This window comes from Phalacrocorax carbo, chromosome 5 (genome assembly GCF_963921805.1).
Source record: "Phalacrocorax carbo chromosome 5, bPhaCar2.1, whole genome shotgun sequence".
In the NCBI taxonomy this organism is placed as follows: Eukaryota; Metazoa; Chordata; class Aves; order Suliformes; family Phalacrocoracidae; genus Phalacrocorax; species Phalacrocorax carbo.
In genome coordinates, this window is record NC_087517.1 from 29,201,952 (window position 1) to 29,224,325 (window position 22,374).

The window sequence follows — 22,374 nt, forward strand, 5'->3', positions numbered from 1 at the left end:
AGGAGCTGAGATAGAGTAGTGCCTTGATCTCCTCCTGCCTCCCACTCCCACTGACTCAGCTCTGAGGCTGCTGTGTGGGTCTGCTCCCCCTTATCGTTTCTCAAGAACAAAGGTGTGAGGAGCTGTTGCCTCCCCTGCTGCTCCCTCCTTACAAACTCAGCTTACAGAATTGCTAGGAGTTGTACCAAGTCTTTCCTTTTCCCCTCCTTGATTATTTTTCATATGAATCATTTCCATAGCCTAGCTGACCTGCTGGTCCCTCCAGCAGTTGGGAGGAATAATGATTTAGTGCAATGAATGCCTTACAGTGGTGCTAACTCATGAGAAGCCCTCGGGCCCTGCTCTGCTGCTGGGAGCCAGTGGTGAGCTGGCTTGGGGCTGAGCCGGCCAGGACCCAGCGGTGGGTCTGGGATGGCCACATGGGCTGAGTCAGGGGAACCTTTCAGCTACCCCTAGCACATCCAGCACTGCCCTACAGGCCCTGGGAGTTTTGTTGGCCTGCAAGCGCTGCTGTCTTACCCACAAGTGCTTCCACAAGAAACAGAATATTCCTGTTCCTTTGCATTGCTTCTTTGCTCTAGAGGGAAAAAAAAGTAATTTTCTTTCTGGTTCAAAGCATATGGGATGCACATTTGTGCACTTGCACATGCAAACACACGTACATACCCAGGGAAAGCAGTTCTATATATGGTTTAATAGAATATTTCCCTGTTATTTCCTCTGAAATGCTGTGGGCTGGTGGCAGGCACGTCTGGATTTGAAAAGGAAAGAACTGTTTGCCGCAGCAGCAGTCTCATACAGCCTGTGCCTGCTCCTAAGGAACCAGCATAAACTCTCTGCTTGCTGGAGTTGATGTGGCTCTACCCCCATCTCATCGCAAAACTCCATTTTCACTTTAATCTCTGGCCTACGCTGTTTTGGCCCACTTCCACTGCAACTTCTCTGGTACTATCCTTTGGTTATGTTATACAGCACAGGGTGTGGACTGCCTTTTTGAATCCTAATCTGAGCTGGTGGGGCGTTTATTTTTACTGTGGCAATAGTCCCCTTGTGCTGTATGATGTCATGCTGTGGTTTAGAGGTATTTTTATATTGCCTCTTCTTTGCTTTGTGGTGATTTGAGTTGTACACATCTCTATGTGTGGGTTGATACGTTATGATTGTAACACTATCGGGCTGCCTCACATATTTGCACTATGTCGTATGTGATCTGTTGGTAGATAAGATGTGGGGGCACTACTTGATACTCTGTGGTACCAAAAAATGTACTTTGAGGAGTAGTGGGTGTCTGGAGAGCGCTGCAGAGCCCAACATCCCTTTGCGCAGGTTGGGTGGTGTTGCCATACCAGGTGTTGAAGAGTATGAGCTGTTACTGTATCGGCTGACATGTTTCTGTGGTGCTTGGGAATGCCTGCAAATCACTGCATGGTGTGGCAAGGTGTGCGAGGTCTCGTGTAACCGTCTCGGCAGGTCAGGGGTGGGCAACACGTAGCTGTGTGTTTCACCGCTTGGTAGGGCAAGGGCCCTGGAGTGGCCCTGACATTGCCCCACGGTGCAGGTTACCGTGTGTTACTTCTCCCTAGCTGTACCTCGTGTGCCAAAGGGCCTGCGGTGGCTGCGCGTGCCCTGCGCTGTGTCAGGAGGCTGTGCAGCGAGGGGTGCGCTGCGCCTGCAGCGGTACAAACCGGGGCTGAGCAGGGGTACGGCTGGGCTGGCAGGGAGGGCTGCTGGGCCTGTTCGGGCACGCCGCAGCCTCGTTGCCTCGCAGAGCCGTGCGTTACGGTGTGGTGCTCCTGTAACCGGCTGTTAGGAGTCAGGTCAGGTACGCGAGGACCGGACAGACTGCCGCTGCGTGGGCGCAGCCGGCGTGCCCCGCTCTGCACAGCGCGGGGGGCGCGGCGGGCACCTGTACCCAGGCTGCACAGGGAGCTGCCCCACGTTGCGCGGCGCGGGCTGTGCCGGACAGCGCGCCCCACGGGGCCCGCGGTGGGCTTACCCACGGGACGCCGCGGCCCCTTTAAGCCCGGCGCGGCGCAGGCTGCCCTGTGCTGCCGTGTCCCGGGCGAGCGCCGCCGCCCCCCGCCCCCGCCGCACGGGGCCGCCCGGTCCGGCCCGGCCCGTCCCGTCCCGCGCCTCCCCGGGGAGCCGGGCGGGGAGGGGCGGGCACAGCGGCCCGCCGCGGCGGAAGGAGGCCGCCGGCCGCGGCCTCGCTGCCGGCGCTGCCCGCGCACGGTGAGGCGCAGCCCCCGGGGCCCGGCGCGCACCTGCCGGCCCGCCCCCGCCGCGCCGCCCCGCCGGGGACCGGGACGGGGCTGGGCACCTGCCGGCGCCGCTGGGCCTCCCGCACCTGCGCTGCCCCCCGCCCCCGGCCGGGCCAGGCCGCCCGGCGGCGGCAGCAGCAGCAGCAGCGACGGCGGCGCCGTTTCTCGGCGGGCAGGGCATGGCGTTCCGCTGAGCTGAGATGAAAGTGACCGTGTGTTTCGGGCGGACGGGGATCGTGGTGCCCTGCAAGGACGGGCAGCTCCGCGTGCGGGACCTGACCCAGCAGGCCCTGCAGCGCTACCGCAAGGCCCAGGAGAAGGTGAGGGCGCGGGCCCGCGGCTGCTCGCCCGGGAGGCCGGGCCGGGCCGGGCCGTGTGCGGGGGCGGCGGGGCGGGCAGCGGCCGCCGGGAGGACTGGCCCGGCACGGCCCGAGGGAAGGCCCGGGGCCGGCACGGGGGGCGGCGGGGGTCGGGTAACGGCCGGCGCTGGGCTGGGCCGGGCCGGAGCGGGCGGCGGCGGCGCGGAGGGGTGGGCTGCCGGGCTGCGGGGCCCCCGGGGCACGGTCCCCATGCGCCCGCCCGCCGCGTGTGGGCCCGCGGTGAGCATCCCCCGGCCAGATAATCTGTGCGAACAGCTGATGCCGGCGGGCTCGGCTCGTTCCGCCCGGCGAACGAGCAAGCAGGGCTTGTTTCGAATGTTTTAAGGTTTCTTCTCTTATCGCTGTGCGTGTTGACTAACAAACTTGGTACAGACGCGAACATAACTTATGTTATTTCCCTTAAAGCTAGTGTTTCCTGGCATCAGCTGCTCTGTGTGGTGCTACCTGCCTGGATAGATGACTTCCTTTACGTGAAAAGAGCTCGAGTTTTTCTGAAGTTGTACCTAATTGAGCATAAAAATACTTTTTTTTTTTTCCCCTCTTTTCTCCAAGAGGCAGGTGCTGAAGGCTAACAGGATACTGTTTAATATTGATGAAAGGCCTAGTGTTGCAAACACTGCTTTGTGAAAGAGATTCTAGTTTATAAGCCCTGAATTAAGGGCTTTGTAGGATTGTCCATTCTCCTAAGGCATTTGTATAAAAAGAAGTACTATAGCCAGTGGCTTATGGGATCTATTTTGTATCCTGTGCTGGTTTCTTCTGTGCCCAATCAATTATTTGATATCCTGAGCGCAAAACTGGAAGTAAAGTTCTTGCTGCCATATTTTGGGAGAAACTTGCTGCTGGTACATTAAATCCATCATGAACAGCTGAGACTGCTCTGTGGTAGAGCTTAAGGAGGTCACCATGTTAGTCTTTCTGAGCAAGTGTAGTGCTTTAACCTGCTTTAAGATACATAGAGCTTGATAAATATTTTGTATGAAAAAATCTTTTTCCTAATAAACATTGCATGTGTGTAATAACTGCAAAATATTTGTAGAAATCTTGGTGCTGTTACAGCCAACAGTCCATGAGATCTTTTGCACTGAAGTATGGTTCTCAGAGTACTAAAATAGGCATATGGTCTCTGTTTGGGAGTGGGGCTTATCAGAAACAATTACTTTCAGCTGAGTTGAACTTTTAAATTTTAAAGTTTATTTCACCTTTGACTTGTTCTTGTGATGACATTGGAATTAGTCTCATGATGATGGCTGAAAGATGGCCTACAAAGCTTTTGTATAAATACTTCAAATGCCTTTCCTTCTCTATTTTTCTCTCCCCCCCCCCCCCCTTTGATTCCTTTAGAAAGGAGTGGAAGGGTGTCTGCATTTCTAGGTAAGGCCCTGACTGTTCTAGAAGGCTCAGTAAGCAATTTATAGGAGAGAAACTGCAACAACTTGAGAAAGGTTCAGATAAATGCCAGGCATTTAAGATGTACCACAGCCCAATTAGTTTCTCATGATTTTGTACCATATGCTATTTAGGCAATATTTAAAGAAAATTATTTTTATGCTAAGCAGTCATCTCCTATGCCTGCTTCAGTGTAAGGATGAAATCATCCAGCCTTCTCTATAGGACAGCCAGAGGCCAGAGTTCACATTTCTGACCGTGTTGTATTTCTTGCCTCTGCAAAGAAAACCTTTTTTTCCTGGCAATTTCCTTATAGAAGTCCCGAGTTTCCTATTCTGCATTGTAGATGGACAAAGTGGCTACAGACCAGTTTGTTAAAAAATTGCTGATGGCCTCGAGTGATGGCAATTCAGAGCTTGTACAAGGATGCATAAAGAGGCGGGGTGGGGGAAGCAGCCTAAGGACCTGAAAAACGCAGAACTGGTTTTCATTCAAGTCACTGAAGAAAGTTTTATGACTTCTGCACGCTGTCTCCCTCTGTACACGGGAAAGTTAAACAGTTCTTTTGCAGGGCTTTGATTAGTTAGTTTTCAGTCTACGTGATTTGCAGTGGAACTAGCCAAAAAGGTAAATAGATAAATTTCTTTCTATCTTGTCAGGCATCACTTGGAATTAGTGCTCTTTCCTGAGAGAAAATTTGAGGCTGGTAAAATAGATCATACAGAAGTCACAAACAATTTTATTACCTTGTGAGAGATTTTATCCTATCTAACATGGGTGGATTGGGTGTTCTACCATTTTCCTTCTATTGGCTCTTTCTAAAATTAACTTCCTTTACAAAAATATAGAATATTATAAAGAATGGGATTATCTCAAGATAATCAGCAGCTAAAATCTGTGAGGTGTGGGCTTATAAACAGGTTTATGTTAAAGATAACTGAAGATTTGTTTTACTTTTCAAAATATTTAGAATGTTTGGAATAGTTCCTGTGGCAGAATGCTGCTGTTTCTGCTGGCATGTTAAGTGTTCTAGATATAATTTTTTTCAAGTGTTAAAATATTTTAAAAGAACAAAGTGGAAAATGGTATTGTTGAAGTACCTAAAGTGTTTGGAGAAGGGAGGAATATATGGGGAATATCTTTCAGAGTTGCAGAATAGAAAATGAAAAATGGTAGCTAGAATACAAGCTTTGGGAAATTTTTGCTAGTTATGGTATTGTCAAATACCATAAAAATGTGTGTGAGAGGGTCTGTATTTTGGGGATTGTTCTGGAAGCCTAGTTCTGCTATTACACTGCAGTCACTTGTCTGGTTAAGGGGAAGGTATGATATTAGAATATTACTTAATGTATATTGTAAAATATTTGAATTTCTGTGTATAAAAATAGCAACGTTTTTAATTGGTTTACAGCACTCACCACTTCTTTATACTTGTAATGAGAGGAAAGTTGATGCAGTAAATGACCAAGTCTCATTTCTGTGAGACTTGGTAAACAGCTGAGAACTCTGCAGGCGGTTGCTTATGGTAGGCTGCTGTGTTTTCTTAGCAAGTTTGATTTGGTTTCTTGGCTGGGCTGCGTTGGCAAGGTTTGGTCATGAAGGCTCAATTGCTCTGTTAACTAAAAATACTGGGCCATTGTTCCAGCTGAAAAATCAGACAGTGGTTATTTTTTGATGCTACTGAGCTTAGCAGTGGGTTTTAGAGGTTCTGTTGCAGTTCTGAATGGACAGATCTTGTCTGATTCACTGGAGGATACAAATAACTGTCTGGACTTCTGAACTATTCTGTATTACAGTATCAACTAAGATTTCTGTGCTGCAGGATTTAATTATGTGAATAATCTTAGATGTTTAAGAAAACGTTTTGTTAATCAGCTGCTTTGTAAGAATCATAAATAAATTTTTGGATAAGTGACTATCAACTCAAGCTACCTTGTGTTTAGTGAAATGAAGCTTGGTGGAACTTTTTTGTGACTCAGGATCTGCTTCTGTAGCTGTTTTAGTAATGTGAGTGTTAAGGCTTTCCTGCTGACAGGTAGATACAGTAGGATTAATGATTCCTTATTGTCAGCCCAGTCCCTTAGTATTTCTTGTAACTTGGTCTTTTTGGTGCCTTGGGGATAACTCTGCAAGTTATCGGTTGTACTTAGGGTTCTTTGGTTGAGTGAGAGCAGATGTACTGCAAGACATTTGAGTTGCTGGGCTTGCTTCTCTGTGGCTATAAAGCATAGCCCTTGGATGCAAGACTAGGTACCTCGTTGATTGTTTTCCAGTGAATTGAGAGACACCTTTTGTTTGGCGGTTTGTTGGTTGCTCCACCCCACCCCGAGTATGAGCATGAGAGGGAGAAAGAAGGGTTCTGGGTCAGCACTGAACGGTTCCGTGCTCTCACTGTGGTCCTGTTGTACGCATTGAGGAACTGCTTTCGGGGCTAAATGCGTTCAAGCTAAGTGTATTCCTGTGCTCATCATCTCCCATTTGAAATGCCTCCCAAGTAGGAGGCAGTACATGAATTACCAGCCCTGTAGTGAAGCCCTTGGTTCAGCTGGAGACGCTAGTTTGCTAACTGAAAGGCCTTTAATGCTGTTGGTACAGAAAGTGATGTATGCCCAGGGAGAAGAACGACTATGAGACTAGCAAGTAAAATCCACAAGGGCTTTTTCTTCAAGCTGCAGTGAAACTTTTACCAGGAAAAAAATCTACAAAAATGTCTTACTGCTCCACATGTTCTTCATCTGTCTGGAGGAGCCAGAGATGGGGAAGTGGTGTTTATCACCTGTGTATCAGTTTACTCATGTTTGACCTGCTTGAAGTGAGTACTTTGTCTGTCTGAAGTCGTAGTTTATAGAAGCCAGTTGAATGGATGGGACATGGAAGCCATATAGCAAAATTATAAGCACTGCAATTTGTAATTTAAATATTAGTTTAGAATTTGTGTAATTTTAAGCACAGTTGAATTCTTGAGTGGCTCACTTTCACAGGCTTTGTGGGCCTCCCTTTGGGAATGCTGACACAGACAATCAAATACTAGTTGAACTATCTTACAGGGACTTGATCTCCAGTTGTTACAGACGTTAGAGTGTGGTTTTCCACTGATGAGAATGTACAGAAGCCAGCAGTTTATTCTGTAATAGTAATGGTAATTTTAATTGGCAGTCAGATGGAGTGGGAAGCAATAATACAGTGACTAAGTTGACTCAAGAATGGTGCATTTTTGATGAGAGCAAAAATAGCGGGCTGTTTGGGTTGTATTGGCGATCTTCCCCAAATTAGATGTATTTAAAGATCTAATGTTGCAGGATGACTGTATCAGTTGCTAATTCCTACTAGTAAAATATTTTCCCCATTTCTTTCTTTTCTTGCTTGCCCCACAACATCACAACTAGTTTTCTTGAATTATGTATTGCTGTTGTAAATCAGCCAGCAAGCAGAAGGAGTACTAAATGTTCTTGTAGTTTCTCTAAAAACATTGGGGGTAGGGAAAATGACAATTTATTTTGACTCCAAACTCTGTGCTTACAAAAAAAAAGTTTGCAAAAACATAACAGATTTCTTCAAAGATATATGTGTAAAGCTTTGAAAGAAATCCTTTGTTATGAACATTTTCTGTTTTGGGCAAATCATAAGTATTTAGTCCTTTATAAAGGCAGAGTAACACAGTTGTTCTGTGACACTTTTGTCTTGGATCTGGTCTCTAGTTTTTGTTTGTTTGGTGTTTTTGCCATAGGGATGGGGTTAATCCATAATCTTTTTTTTACCAAATTAAGCTCTGTTTTTAAGTACTTTCTTGCTAGGAAATGTTTTAACTCCTCATTCCCGTATTTGTCTTAGTATTGCTCAATCAGCTACAGTATGTTAGTGAGCTTTTACATTGTCCTGGAAACCGGTGTATTTCAGTGAACAGCTCAATTATCACTTCTGCATTCAGTCTTAAGGTTTGCGCACTATATCAGCATACTAAAAAAGGAGAATGTAACTTGATACACTGCTTTTCCATTACTGTTGTATGAGTTTATGGGTAACTGATTCATATGTAGAAGACATGCCACATAAGTAGGAGGAGTAAAGAAAAGGGAAGGAGAGAAATGATTGAAGAAATTCTATAGAAAACAAACTGTTATTGACTCAACACTAGTGATGATATTTCACTGAGACTGGAAATAGCTTTCAAGTGGCAGAATTTTGGGTCTTTGAAAGACTTTTCAGGATCACTTTTACAGTGATTCTCTAAAAATGGGAGTTAAAAAGCACCTGCCTCTTTATCACTTTTGCATAAAATCTCTGCTGCTGTGCTGCATCATAGCCACTTGTGTTGATGTAATGAGTGTGTGGTAGATTTCCAGTCTCCTCTTCTCTTTCTAACAGGTGTTAAGTCCAATGGCAGGTTTTCTGTTTGGATTATTATCAGACTTGTAATACAGAATCTCTTATAGGACACTATGTACTTATGCAACCTGAAAAAGAAATGTTTTGATCCTTTTATTCTTTTTGAGAAGTAGACTACTGCCAGTAACTTGGGCTTTTGGCTGAATATTAAGTTACCTGTTGTTAATGTGTTTCAGGGAAGCTCAGGTGAAGGGTAGAGCTGCATAAAACTGGTGGAAAAATCAGTAGGCAAAATAAGAACAACTCATCCTGGAAATACTGCAGGTCAGGCTTCATTGTAGGCGATAGTACAGGGTTTTCATTTTTGTCTCCCAGATCATATTTGTCAAGTTCTGAGTACCATTCAGTTGTTACCACTTGAGAGACTTCAAAGAGTTTGTAATAACTGGGTGTTAAAACAGTCAGAGAAGGAAGCCATTGAAGAGCAGTACAGAGTTCTCAGTAGGGACTGCTTCCTATTGCTCTTTGCCCAGTTGAAGATGATCTCTGGGTAGTCTTGTATGATTTTTTTTTTGAAGAAGGAATTTAAACCCCAAATGGTATTTTTTGTGTATTTGTTTCCAACTTGGGAAGCACTGTGTAGTATGGCAGTCTTAAAAAAAAAAAAAAAAAATTCCTTCTGGCATAGAATGGAACTGGGAGGTGCTTTTGTTTGCTGCATAAAATGCAGCTTTGTTTTTTTTTTTCTAAGTATTTGAAAATGGAGGATTGTGTCTATGGGTATTTTCTTAAAAATTTAATGTTCTTTTTTTTAACAGATACAGTTATTTGGGATTAACGGTTTGTATAATGTGACTGTACTTTCCTCCTTACTTACTCAATATCATAGGTCACTTCAATTGTATCATACTGTGCAGAGTCTTGCATCCTGCTATTGAAGCAGCAGATTTCTTCCCCCATTGAGCAGAACATTCTTCAGGCTTTCCTAGTGATGCTAGTACTGCAGCTTTCCTAGCTGTGAAGATCTATTGCTTCATTATTGAAAACTCCCTCTAGCCCCCTGTTAAGATGTCTGCGTTTCATCCTTAATATGATAACGCTAAAGGTCTTTAGCAATTAGTATTGTTGAAAACAATTTCTGCTTTGTATTTCTATATTTCATTCTTCAGTCTTCCTTACACATAAAGATGTACCCATTGTATGTCAGGGAACTGACTAAAACAGAAATGGTGGGCTCATGAATGGCTTTGATAGAAATGGGCTTCTAAATTCCACTGACCAGATAGTGCCCTAGATACGCTGGCAAACCAAGGAAGCCGCTTCATATGAAATATTTAGAAAATCAGCATGCTACAAGAACTTTGGAAAATAAGTCTATGCAGTACTTGTGTATTACCTTCCTTAATAAAAACATTGTTTGTTCCCCTCGCGTTATATGTTGTTGTGGTAGTTCCGTAAGTCTTATCACCAATACTTTATTTCTTACGTAGGATTACTTCAATACCTTCTTTGTATTATAAGAAATTACTGATTGCACTGAATAGGATTCTTTTTGGACAGCTATCCTCACGTTAAAGAGGGAATATGTAAAATGATCCTGTAAATGTGATTTTTTTTTTTCCTTATGCCTAGTGATTGTGCTATAGACACCTCTGTTAAGCGAAATGTTGTAATGTTTTAATGTAATAAAAAGTCTGTCTTACTTTCCAGGGTAAACCTGTAATTTTTATGCCACCAGTACATCCATTCAGAACTGATGGCTTTGCTTTGTTGTGGCAGGTGCCATAGCACTACTCTAGTGCTCAGAGTTGCTCTTGGGAATACTCCTGAATTGGGAGGTTTAGACAAGTTGCTTGCTGGTTTCATGAGGGTACACTGGCAGCATCTATTGCCATGGTGAGACTTCTCACTTCAATGCCTTTCTTTATTGGTTATGACATGTATGGAAAAAAAACCCTACAGAATGCTTGAATGAACATGCTTCTTACAGCTGGTAATAAGGATACCATTTGTATGAATGGTAGATAGGGAGGAAGATGAATTATTGTAGTCTAACAAAGACTGATATTTGGAATTGCAGAATTCAGTCTGATGGGTAAAGGCTAACAGCTGACTCTGTTGGGACTCTTTTTTTTTTTTCCCAGCTGGGAATTTGACTTCAAAAATGAGGCTCCTTTGAACCAAATGGCTTTGCAGTACAGCCTTTCTAATGGAATGTTTTTCCAATCCCAACAAAATACTAGCTATTGGTGAATCTTAACATGCACCCTCCCTATCGTTTTCCTTTACAAAAACGCAGTGATTTCTCAATTGGTAGAAGAAAATGGAGTGCTAAGACTAAAGGAGGATTTGATACAATCCAAAGAAGCTCCGAGGCCTGCATTCCTGGAAAATTGTGTGGCTTTATTATTTTTTGTCTTTGCTCGTCTCTCTTCCCTAAAACCTTAGAAGACCTTCAGATTGTTATAGAAGATACTGTTTCATTCTCATCAATCCATCAACAGCTGAGCTGATCTTTATTGGCAAACCTGAATATCTAGGTTATAGATCTTCTGAGAGGATAAAAAATTACTTTATATAATCATCTCCTATTTCTTTTAATTTGGGTGTCAGTGTACAGGTCAACTAAGAGTAGTTCAGGTTCCAAAGAGGTTAGAATCCACTGTATCTGTATTTGTACCTTTGAAGGAGAGACAAGTCATAAATCCTGATCAGTTAATCCCCTGTATGTGGTGGATTTGTCCTGTGTCCAAAGTCTGGAATGGACCTTGAGCACCCACCCATAGACCATCCTACAGCTGAGGATTCTTCCTTTTAATTTGGACATGGATTTATGCCTTCCCATTACCTGTGAAAGGTGGTGGTAAAGTAGTGTTTTCACATTTTCCTGAAAGCTACCATTACAAGGTTCTGTCCTTCCAGTAAGTAGACAGGTGATCTTCAGATGCCTGCCTGTGGGGCAGGCAGGCTTAAATTAAATGCATCTTTTTAAACTTCAGTGATGTCCATATAAGGAGAACTCCTTATCGATGTTCCTCCTCAGACTAGAAGTTTGGAGGGTATGTAGTCTTTCCTGCCCTTTGTTTTTTTTGTTAGTCTTGCAGTACTGGATGTCATTAATGGGGATAAGGTCAGAATTCAATGTAGAGGGTTTGGGGTATGATTCTACCATTTTTCTGTGTTTTAAGGAGTCTTAACTACTACTGAATATAGGTGCCATTCACTTCAGTTCCTGTAGGTCAGGCATTTTTTGTTGAACTCAGTTCTTAGTGGTGTAGTTTGCCTGCTGTGACATTTGCCTAAACTGACTATGATAATTTTTTTAATAATCCCCTGTGATACTCATTTGCTGATGAATTTGATGGATAGCATTTTGATTGTTACAAAGCTTTCCGCTAACATTCTGTGCTTGCCAACTTTTTTATTTCTGAGTAGAAGCCAGAAGTGAAACCAGACTGCAAACTTGAGCCTTAAGACTTTGCTGTTAGTAGAAGCATTGACTGTAGGCTGATCAGACCTTTTGGAATGATAAATTTTATGAATACGGAAATTAGTATGTGATCTGGAACTCTACCTAACTAACTTCTTCCTTCACAGCTTGTCGAAATTGCATGTGCTGTCCAATCCTGCAACTTCTGCCTAGAGGTCAGTTGCAGAATGTCACTGCTGTGGATACCTGGTCGAGCAGCTACTGAAATTATCATTCTGCCAGCTATAACCTATTCTATAAGGCTTTCTTAACTAGTTCAGTAAGGATTTTGATAGATGGTTCTCATCTCAGAATTTTTGTTGGGTTTATCCTAGATGCTAAGTACCACAAAGGTAGGACAGAAATACAGTAGTGCAGAAGAAAGGGAAGCAATAAACAAGGCTACTTGTGACAGTGTGTCTGTAGCTTTTCTAAAAGTAAAAGTAATTCAGGGGTTCTACAAGTCTGATCAAGGTGAGGTTGCTGTTTTGCAGCAGTTTAAGCTTTGAAAGGCTTAGTCATACCTTTTCCCTTTCATGGGTAGTGAGGCCTATGCAGTTGTGTAATTAGAACTGTTCCTCAGTCTATCCAGGATAAAACCAAGTGGGTAACTTCCTCTGATCATCCAGCCTGTGTCATACTTTGTCGTCAGTAAATTGGATGATCATACTACATTTCACCTGTACTTTTTTTAACTGAAACAAACTTCTGATTTTAAAATAAATAATCTTGATGTCTTCCATTCACTGCTTAAGTTGTTTCTTTGAAGAAGTTCTTATTAATTATGTTACTTTTTACTTGAACTGTGAGTTAGTCTACATGGAAGCCTGTTCAGAAACCAGAAGTTATACAGGAAGTTTTTTTGCTGAGTAAAGACTCCAGAGGGCTTCTATTTAGAAGAAAAAAAAAAACAACCAAAAAAAACCAAACCAGTATTGGTTAATTTGGTTAAAAATGAGGCAAATATATTATCGCATCAATCAAATGTGTCTATATAGTGAACTCCATGAAAATGCAGTTTACCTCCAAACCACATGCCTTCCACTCACATTGAGTTAACAAGTTGTTTGCTATAACAATGATTTTTGTTAAGGTGTAAGGTTTTTTCTAATAAATAAAATAATTGGCTACAGTAAGGGGTTGTTAGCAATTTATTGGATTATTTTTACAGGCTGATTTATTTTGTACTGAGTAAGGACTTCTAAATTTGAGGAAATATCTGGTCTGCTCTAGTGTGCCAAAGATGTGGCATACTTTGCTTTGACTCATTGACTTCAACTGTGTTTTCATTAGGTTACTCACTCTACTGAGATTTTCTTTAGAAGTTGTCTTCGCCCCTTCCTCTAGGTTGTCCTCCTCCTCCCCTTCCCATTCTGTGGGATAGGTTACAACAGTGTACTAATATTGAATTTACTTGATTGGCATATTTTTCAGAAGTCTGTTAGTAGCAGTTGCCTTATTTAACATATATGTCATGGGTTGTTTTTTTTAGCTGATGTTGGAAATTTGGCTGTCATCATCTTCTTCTGGCACCTCAACCTGTTCTTTGTCTGCCCAAAGAATAGAAGATTGGAAAGGAGATTGCTCTTGACTCCTTGACTTAAATCTTCCTGTGTCTTGCATGGGGTAGACAGACTTGCTGAGATTTTTCAAGTAGTGAAGGGAGTTAATGTGCTCAGCTCCCACAGAATTAGGCTCATTTGAAAAACGTAGCTGCTGCCAATTCACAATTAATTTTCCCCTGCTGGCTGTAATGAACGTATTATGAACAAATGTTTCAGGAGTTCCTGGCATTATAAGCTACGAAAAGAAAACTCCCCGAAGAGCTAGAAACCTTAAATAGTTGTGTTGGGCAACAAAAAGGAGAAGGTTCTTTGACATTTTGACATTGTGCAGCAGTAGTCATGATGCAGGCTTTCTTTAGACTGCTGTGTAAAAGGAAGATAGTTTTTCCCTCCTCCTCCAAAAAAAAAAAAAATCTAGATGCACGTGTGTGAAAAATAATCTAACATCAGGGTCTGTCCCGTCAATGATAAACAGTGACTCCTCTATGTTAGGTAAGAAGATTAAGACTTGAAATTCTGGAGAAGTCTTCCGTATTAATGTTTCAGGAACAGTTACTTGGATAGCTCTCGTTCAGCTGCCGACCGATGGGAGATATTAATTTTACCTGAAAAACCCTCATAGAAACCACTCCACTGGCTTTACAAATAGCAAAATTAAGAATTAATTTCTGCTCAAAATACTCAACATAACTCAGAAATGCTTGACAGAACACTCATGACCTATGCATTTTAAATATATTACTTCTGTTGGTTTTCCCTCCTTATGATCACTGTTGTATTCAATCCACTTACTTTTCAAAACTGTCAACAGAACAAAATTGCTCTAAACTCTTATCCTTTTCATATACTTCCACTTGAAGTAAGATGGACCAGATGGGAGTATGCCAGTGTTGACCTCTTAACCCTTGAGTCTGGAAAAATGTTGATTTAGGTCATCTTCCATTTAAGTTAGATTTTGTGTGTTGTGGGGGAGTAATTGTAGCAAATCAGAAACTGAAGGGAGAAGACTGTTTTCTTTTGCAAACCAATACATGCAGAGTATGTACAGTGGTTTTTGCAAACAAGTATGTGCAGCATGCCTTTTCTTATTTGACCTTTCATCTAGCATTAAAAATGTAGTCCTAAAGTTGGACCGTGTCATCCTTCTCGCTCTCCTCATCCCAGGTCTCTGCTATGTGTGGGGTATTTTTTGTTTGTGGTTTTTACTATATAATGAATTTTGCAGTTATGTATGTTGCCGTTGTATTCTTTCTTGGCTGGAAGAAAAAATATATAATAATTGGTGCCATTGTTTCATTAAGCCATATTCAAAGACACTAGCACAACACTAGGTAGGTCTTTTTTGGTAATTTCAGATGCTTCAAAGGCAACATGTATCTGACAATATACAGACATTGTTTGTCTTGGTGTGATACAACTGTCTTTTGAATTCAGTGGAAGTGGAGGAGTCTGGCTTATTGTTCATGCTGCAGTTCATTAATGGCTGTAGATATGAAATGAGCATCTCACTAAATGGAAGTCTTGGTCAACCTCTGACTCTTGCCTTAAAGACTTGAGAATAGACAATATGAAAAATACACCAGCTTCTTTCCAGATGGCTGAATGCTTGATGTATCTTTATGTTTAGCTGTCATTCAAATGTGAATGCTGTGGTGATTATAAGTGTCTTCCATTTTTCTGGTTTGAAATGATCCCTTTTATGCATTGTGTGTTTAGAGATTAACTGTTCGGCTTATCAATAGGGATTTTGGAGTTAAAAAAACCCAACTTGATGGTATAGCAAAATCCTGGATGTTAGTGTTCAAAAGCAGACATGACAGTGCAGGTCTTAGCTCCACATAACCATGGTGCACACAGCAGTTGTTTTGAAATAGGTTGTAGTGGACTATTAACTTTCTGCATCATGTTGTTGTTTCAGTTTTGAAACATCTTGTGTGTGATAAGTTTCATACTACTGGTTTTTGTTAGTGCAAAAGTGTCTTTCTGCAGTCTAGGGGGGAAAGTTCGATAGAGGAGGCTTTGTGTGAAAGAGTTTCTTTGGGGAGAAAAACAAAAACTAGATTTATTTTTAAACAATGAGCGTGAATCACACTTTCTACCTGATGCTTTGAGATAAATATGCGCATTAATACTCAAAGATGCAAGCTGAAATTTAATGATCAAACTGTTTAATACTGTTGAAATCTTGCTAAACCTCACTTAATGCAGGCTTTTTTCTTGTTGCTCTTTGTTTTGGAGCCTAACTTCATAGCGTAAGAGATACGTGTAGTAATGTAGAAAAGCTGTTGCAGGTTCTGTAGGAGGCTAAATCGCTTCCCTCGCCTGACTATTATACTGGCAAATTCTGATGGTTTTTTTTCTATTAACAGACGATGTCTGTTTCCTTACTTAGTAGACATTTAAAAAAGAGAATCGACAGCTTCATTGCATGTGCTGGTTTCCTTTTTCAGGCACCACATGTAGTGATAAAATTTAGTGACAGGAGATCCAATTACTTTGCTGAAAAGCCTTCAGCATCTTGTGGCTGAACTTGTCAGTGACCGGCTCTCTACCGGTGTTTGTGTGTGAGAATTGGGAAACAGATATAATCACCTCTGTTAATGAGAAGGTAATGTTACACTGGAAGTCCTATTGACAGTGCACTGTGATAAAGCATTTCTGTAACCTGGTTAGCCTTGAGCGTTCTTGTGAGTAATGGGTATGTTATGTCCTGTTTGCTGTAGGCATTTCCAATAGGCCTTTGTTTAATTTAACAGTGAAATCTTGCTTCTGTAGGTGCTTGAGCATGGCATCATATGTGGAGCACGGTATGTGGATACAGTTGTGGAGCCCAAAAATAATGAATGATGTAGCCAACTGAAAACTAAATTACACTCATCTGTAGGAGTGATGGATGGCATCGAACTGCAAATGAAAAGCAAGGTTGTAATGGCATCTCAGGACTGTTGCAAAATATATGCAAATACAGCATTTAATCAAGTGTGCTTACCAGCTGTTGTTTTTATTTGAAGTTTCTTCTGAGAATCCTTGTGAGGTTTTACTGACTGGATTAAAACTGTGTGAGGAAAGCTTCCACGTCGTCCTCCTGCAAGCTCTGGAAAGAATTTTCTGGTCAGAGGGTTGGAGATACTTGCCACAAAGTAGTAGCTGGAACATATGCCTCAGGTGTCATTTTCCACATTTGAGCTGAATGCTCTGCTTACCTGTTTGTGAGCTATTTTGCAGTGACTTTTATTCTGCTTTGCTGCATTCTGTTTTCTTTTAAATCTATGAAGCTGTTCCTTCCCAACTCTTTTGTGATTCTGGTTTCCTGAAGATACTTGGAGGAAGAAGAGAAAGCAGTTCTTTTTGAGCTTCAGGATAAGGGGCAGGGGAGGGGAATCCTTCTGCACGCTATTGGTGTTGAATTTCAATGAAGGGGTGAATAACCTCGTTCTTTTTTTCTTGTTGTCCTCTATCTGGCCAAGATCCACTTAATGAGATGTGGTTAGGCATACGGTGTAAGTTTTGATGATGTGTTAATTCTGGCATGTTCTGTGTAGTCAGTCAGGTGAAGGTGGAAGTTGATCTCACACGTGATAGAACTGTCCTTGTTCGGGTTTCATCCAGTTCTATCACTTGGTTCTGCCAGTATGATTAGAGGTAGAGGTTGTTCGAGCTATTCACCGGGTGTGTTTGCTGTATTTCAGAAGTCAGATAATGAAACTTACTGATATTGTACTGTGATACTATAAATTTTGTTAATATAACAGAATGTAAGAGAGGTTCTATAATAATTCCCATGCTGTAATATTATGCTGGTAAATATTTTTATTACTTTTTAAAACTCCTGCTTGTTTTCTTTCAGACAATAGCCAGAACCAGCGAAGCTCGCTAATCTTAAAGTAATTAAGTGGTGCTTGCCTGTTAGTTGTGCCCTCAGAACATTCTTGACCCAGTCATTTTTGCTACTGAGAGGTAAACGGAGGAGGGAGGCTGGTTAATTTAGCATTTAGCGTGAGAACAAAGTGGCATGCAACAGCCTCTCGCTCCAACGCCGATATGGCTGAAAATCCTTTATTTCCCTCCCTGCACATCCAATTCTTAGTTGATCTATTACTTTCCACGACCACTTTTTAAATTTTCCTTTCTCTTGTAATGAACTTCTGTCTACCTCAAAGAGACTCTACTTACATCTTCAAATACTTCTGATGCTTTGGGTATTTAAAACTACCATGACTGTCTCAGAATCTTTCTAGCACTGGGGCCTACAGTTGTCCTTAATGGCTCTATTTTGGAACTCCGTGACCAAAGGTATTGTGAAAGGTCATGTATTTTCTCTGTCTTCTGAGTGAGGAAAAAGACCCCCAAATTCACGCTTAACACTCCTCTAAAACGAGCAATGAACTGTAACCGCTAGTAGGTTGACAAAGAGCGTGGAGATCAGGGCTGATACGGGAAGTGGCACCGGTTGGAACTAGTGCCCCTGCTGCAATGCACCAGCCCTGGAGGTGTGAGAAGGCAGTGGGGGTCTGGGGTATGACTGGCCTCACTGACAGCGCAAGTCTGCCAGACTTCTAGCAAAATTCCTCCCCAGCCTCTGCTCAGTAGTTGATCCATGTAGGAAACAGGATGGCACTGCAGCAGGAAAGTCCTACTGTTTTCTGTGAAATAAGTGAAATACTTGCATATGATTAAGAGGATTTTTTTTCTTCCAGAAAAATATGTAATGGCTTTCTGTGTGGAATTAAAGATACATTTCTGTAATTTACTATGGTTTCTCTCTTACTTGAGCATTGTCTAAAGCTCGGTTTATGTTATAAGGTTTTACAGGATTTTACCCTACCTGATCTGCATTGTATTACAGGTATTTGTATTCTCTTTTGTGGGAGTTTGGAGTCTGCTGTTACTCAGTTGCATGTCTGAAACACCCAGCTGCTTCTGATAAGCAGTCCTGTGTCCGCGACACATACATTAATCACTTTATCAAAGGAAGGCTGAAACAGTTGTAAATAAAATAATCTTACATAGTTTCTAGATGCAGGGCTGAATTCGTGGCTGCTCTTATTGTAGATGCTGAGCCATTTATCAACTCTTTTCCTGAAGATCTTCAGTGCTGAGTTTGTTACAAACTGAGTTGTGTGAATTTACAGCCAGCCTGTGTTTTTGTTATCTGTAGCTCTATTGGATGGTTTGAATTTAAGATATCTTCACTTTTAGTTGGCGCTTTTAACCTGGACTTTGCTTTTGAAATATGGTAGTCTTGCACACATGCCTGCCTTGTTTTCTTAAGGGACTTTTCCTAATTTCTTTGTGAAAAATGGGTGGTAATTTGAAGCAGTAACTTCATAGTTCTGTGTGCTCACTTTAAGTTGGATTTCAAGAAATCATGACTGTGGTCCCTCAACCCCGCAGTGTTACCTTCAGATATCAAAAAAAAAAAAGCCAGACTCAATGCTAATTAATTATTTGCCAGGTGCCTGTAGCTGTGTAGCAGTTTTCTTATTAGCATAACAATACTACTCTGAATATTGTAGCTATTATTTGGCACTGAGAACTTGAAATGTGAAAGTTAAAGCTTAAAATGTTGTGGGTTTACTTAGACATGTTATGTTCTGGAGCTGTTGTGTTAACTTACATAGGGGTGAGTCTTTTGTTTCTAAGTTGTTGAAGCAATCTAGTCTAATGGGCTTGATGAGGTAAAGGATGTTCTTAGTTTATAACTGAAGATCAGTTTACACTTGCATTTAAAGTGTTCTGTGCCATTTTGGATTTATGTATCTGTGCTCTGACTATTGGACTGTTGGGAATTCCACGCTAGGCATATCTGCAGTTTTTTCTGTTTTCCTCCTCAGACCTAATGTGGGAGATGAGTATTTTTTTGCCCTGCATATTCATCTGCTAGGATAAACCAACTTTCTCTTCTTTCTGTTCTCTAGTGATACTGGAGTGATAGGTGAGATGAATAACTGCCTTCCTTGCCGTCTGACAAATGAACATAGTCCTATTAATTTCTCAAAGCAAAATAATTTAAAGATGGCTAAAGAACAAGAAATATTCTAGTCTCTCTGCGAGCACTGTCTCTGAGGGACAAAGGAGATTCACTGTCCCTCTGTCCTGCTGTGGCCTACAGTATGCAGGTACCGAGTGACTTGGGTGGAGGAAACCTATTCACCGTGCTGCCTTTGCCATGCTTTATAACCTGTCTGAAGAACTTCCTGTGTGTTAACACAGAATGTGTTAACTGTACATGCGAATGCATCAGGGAAGGAAAGAGGAAGAAAAAGAATGGGAGAAGGATGAGCTTCATCATCCAAAGTGAAGTTTGGTGTATGATAGTGTGAAGAGGATAGGTGAGGGAGACAAGAAAAAGTGGTTGTCTGTCCTTGCTCATGCTGTTGTGTTTTGACTTGTAGTCGTAGTAGTACCTAGTCCTATTAATTTCTCAAAGCATAATCATTTGGAGACAACTAAAGATCGAGAAATATTCTGGGCCCTCTGGTGACTAGGGATTGATGAGCAATTTTTTTGACCATTTAGCATGTAAAATATAAAGCTGATAGTGAGCTGTGCTTATGCTGTGTTAGTCTCATACCAAAGACTAAAAAGAAACTGTGCTTTCTGGTAGTAGGCTGTGTCTGCCTTCACTCAGTAGTCCGCTTGACTTCAAAGAAAAACGAGAAGATTTTTCTGCCCTTTTGCAGATGGGTAACAGTTTGTCTGTCACAAGCCTGTGGTACTCCACAGGCCTTATACATGAATTGTTTGTTTGTCTTTGTTTGTTTTGCTTTTTCCACTCTGATCCTTAAGAGCCAGCAAGGCAAACAGTGTGAGGAGACTTCACAAAAACTGCAGATGTGCTGAGATAAAACCAACCTTAGTGACAAAGATAAATCTGTTTCTTTTCTGTCCTGATCTGATTAGAGTCCCCATTTTGACATCAGGTTTTTAGCACCTTCAAAGACAGAAACTTCTAAAGTCGGGTATTAAAAGTGACCTTATGTAAAATTTTATATATATATTTTTTTGCAGGACTTCCTTCCTACTTTGTAATTGCACCACTTGGCAATATCACATCCAATAATGGTCTAAAAAACAATTGGGAGAAGGATAAATTTTTCACAACTAGTCTTGAAAGATAAAGTGAGTGAATCTAAAAAATAAAACACAAAATTATTTTATGTATTTTCCCACAACACTTTTTTTTTTTAAAGTTGCTTGTTCACAAGAAATAGCTTCCTCTGCTATAGTCTAAAAGTAGATTTTCTAAACAGTAGGGTAAGTTGTGTTGTGTTGAAAGAAAAATTCTTTGGTTCAGCTTATACTTGAATGTTTAATTTATTCCTGCAAGGAGGAGTTAATTTCTTCTTCTGTGTTGTCTTACTGTGTGAAGAAAACTTCTTAACCTCTCTGAAAATCAAAATGTGTGCTTTAGCCAGAAACAAAGTATCATGGAAATATTATTAAGACTGGGTTTACTTCCTGTGATCTCTCATTTTATTTCCTGTATTGCAATCAGGACACATAAGCTGACATAAACCAGGCACAAACAGATCAATTGTGTCCTTTTCCAGTAAACACCCATGTCAAAAAGTATTTTGTTCTTTTGAGGGGCTCGGTTTTTTTTGTGGTTGATGTGTTTTTAATCCTGGTGAAAAGATCGTCCTTGATTCTCTTCTGCGTGTAACGTTTAAGTTTTGTTTTTTTTTAAAAATGTACTGATTTAAGGATTCTTCTGTTTTGTTTTCTATAGGGTCCTCATGCATGCAGATACTAACTTTTGTTTTTGTTTTGAGAGTCTAACTTCAACTTGGAAAAGTTCAGTACGCTGAATTAGTAAGGAGGCTTATTAAGGAGAAATTTTAGCTAGGAGTTGGCTGCTAGTGTGATTAGTTATGTTGTAATATAGTATTCTTTTAATTTTATTGAGGTAATTGGTCTAAGATTGCTTAAATTACTATTAGGTGAAAGCTTATTTCAAGAGGCCCTCATGTAGCAGGCAGCAGTGTCCTATCCTAGCCTGATGAAATGTGTAAGATCTTTGTGATTACTTCACCTATGTACTTAAATGTGTTACAGTCATGTGATAAAGCCCATAATTTCAAATAATTTACAGCTAGGAGGTGGGTCTCTTCATTGGCAGATGCGTTCCTAGTAGGAGGCTGACAGACGCAAACACTACTCAGAATGATGTCACTGTCGGTATTGTGTGTGGGTTTTTTTTTAATTGTTTGCTTCACTTTATGGCTTATGGCAAAGAACAGTTTCAGGGCTATGTGCCTGTATCAGGTGAAAAGAAAATGACTGCTGTGAATGCTATGGAAGGGGAGGCAAAGTTATGTTTTGGTAGCGGGGTTGAAAGCCTGTTAGTCAGCCCTGCTAAATTTACTGTTAAAAGTGAAGAACTTTTGTCTTGTATGTACTCAGAAGTTTGATTGCTTGGAAGTAACTTCTTCCTGTTCTCCATCACCCCCTAATTATAAGTCAGAATTGCACTTTTAAGGTCCTCTCTTAGGTGGCTTTATTTTTATACTATTTTGTTTTATCTGGAAGGCAGATTAGGAAGCACCTTTTACAGTCACCTTTACAGGACTATTTCTATTGTATGGCCTTCTGTGTTTTCCATAGTTTTATTGCTGTATGCTTAAAAGCTGTTTTTCTCAGCAGACTGCCTTCTGCCCTTTGCCCCTCACCTCAGCTTTAATTTCTATCTTTGAGCTCAACCAGGATACATCTTTTTCTTGAATATTACTGACATGAGAGAATGTATGTCACTTCAGCTGGTGGAAGGATATAAAGAAGTTTTATCTTCTCTCTAGCATCTTGAAGCATTTTCACTTCTAATACAAGTAGATTCGGAGTTTTGGTGAAGGCTAACAAAAATACTATGGAATATATGAGGAATCTTTTTTACTATCTTACTGTGCTGTAATGTGTTTCTATTCCTTGTATTGAAGGTTCCTGCTGCTTTTGAATTTCTAGCTCGAAGTGATTAAAAATGTATT

General features: G+C 41.4%; 1 protein-coding gene across 3 annotated transcripts in view; it reads left to right on the top strand.

Annotated features, from left to right (window-relative positions):
- The first annotated feature begins 2,094 nt into the window (after window positions 1-2,094).
- Window positions 2,095-22,374, top strand: part of PARD3B (par-3 family cell polarity regulator beta) — a 436,340-nt gene continuing 416,060 nt past the window's right edge. Inside the window, exon 1 of one of the 3 annotated variants that reach the window (XM_064451807.1) lies at window positions 2,095-2,581. In XM_064451807.1, coding sequence (XP_064307877.1) covers window positions 2,462-2,581 — 120 coding nt within the window. In that variant the 5' untranslated portion in view covers window positions 2,095-2,461. The remainder of the gene's footprint in view (window positions 2,582-22,374) is intronic. The other 2 variants (XM_064451805.1, XM_064451804.1) reach the window with 2 other exon arrangements.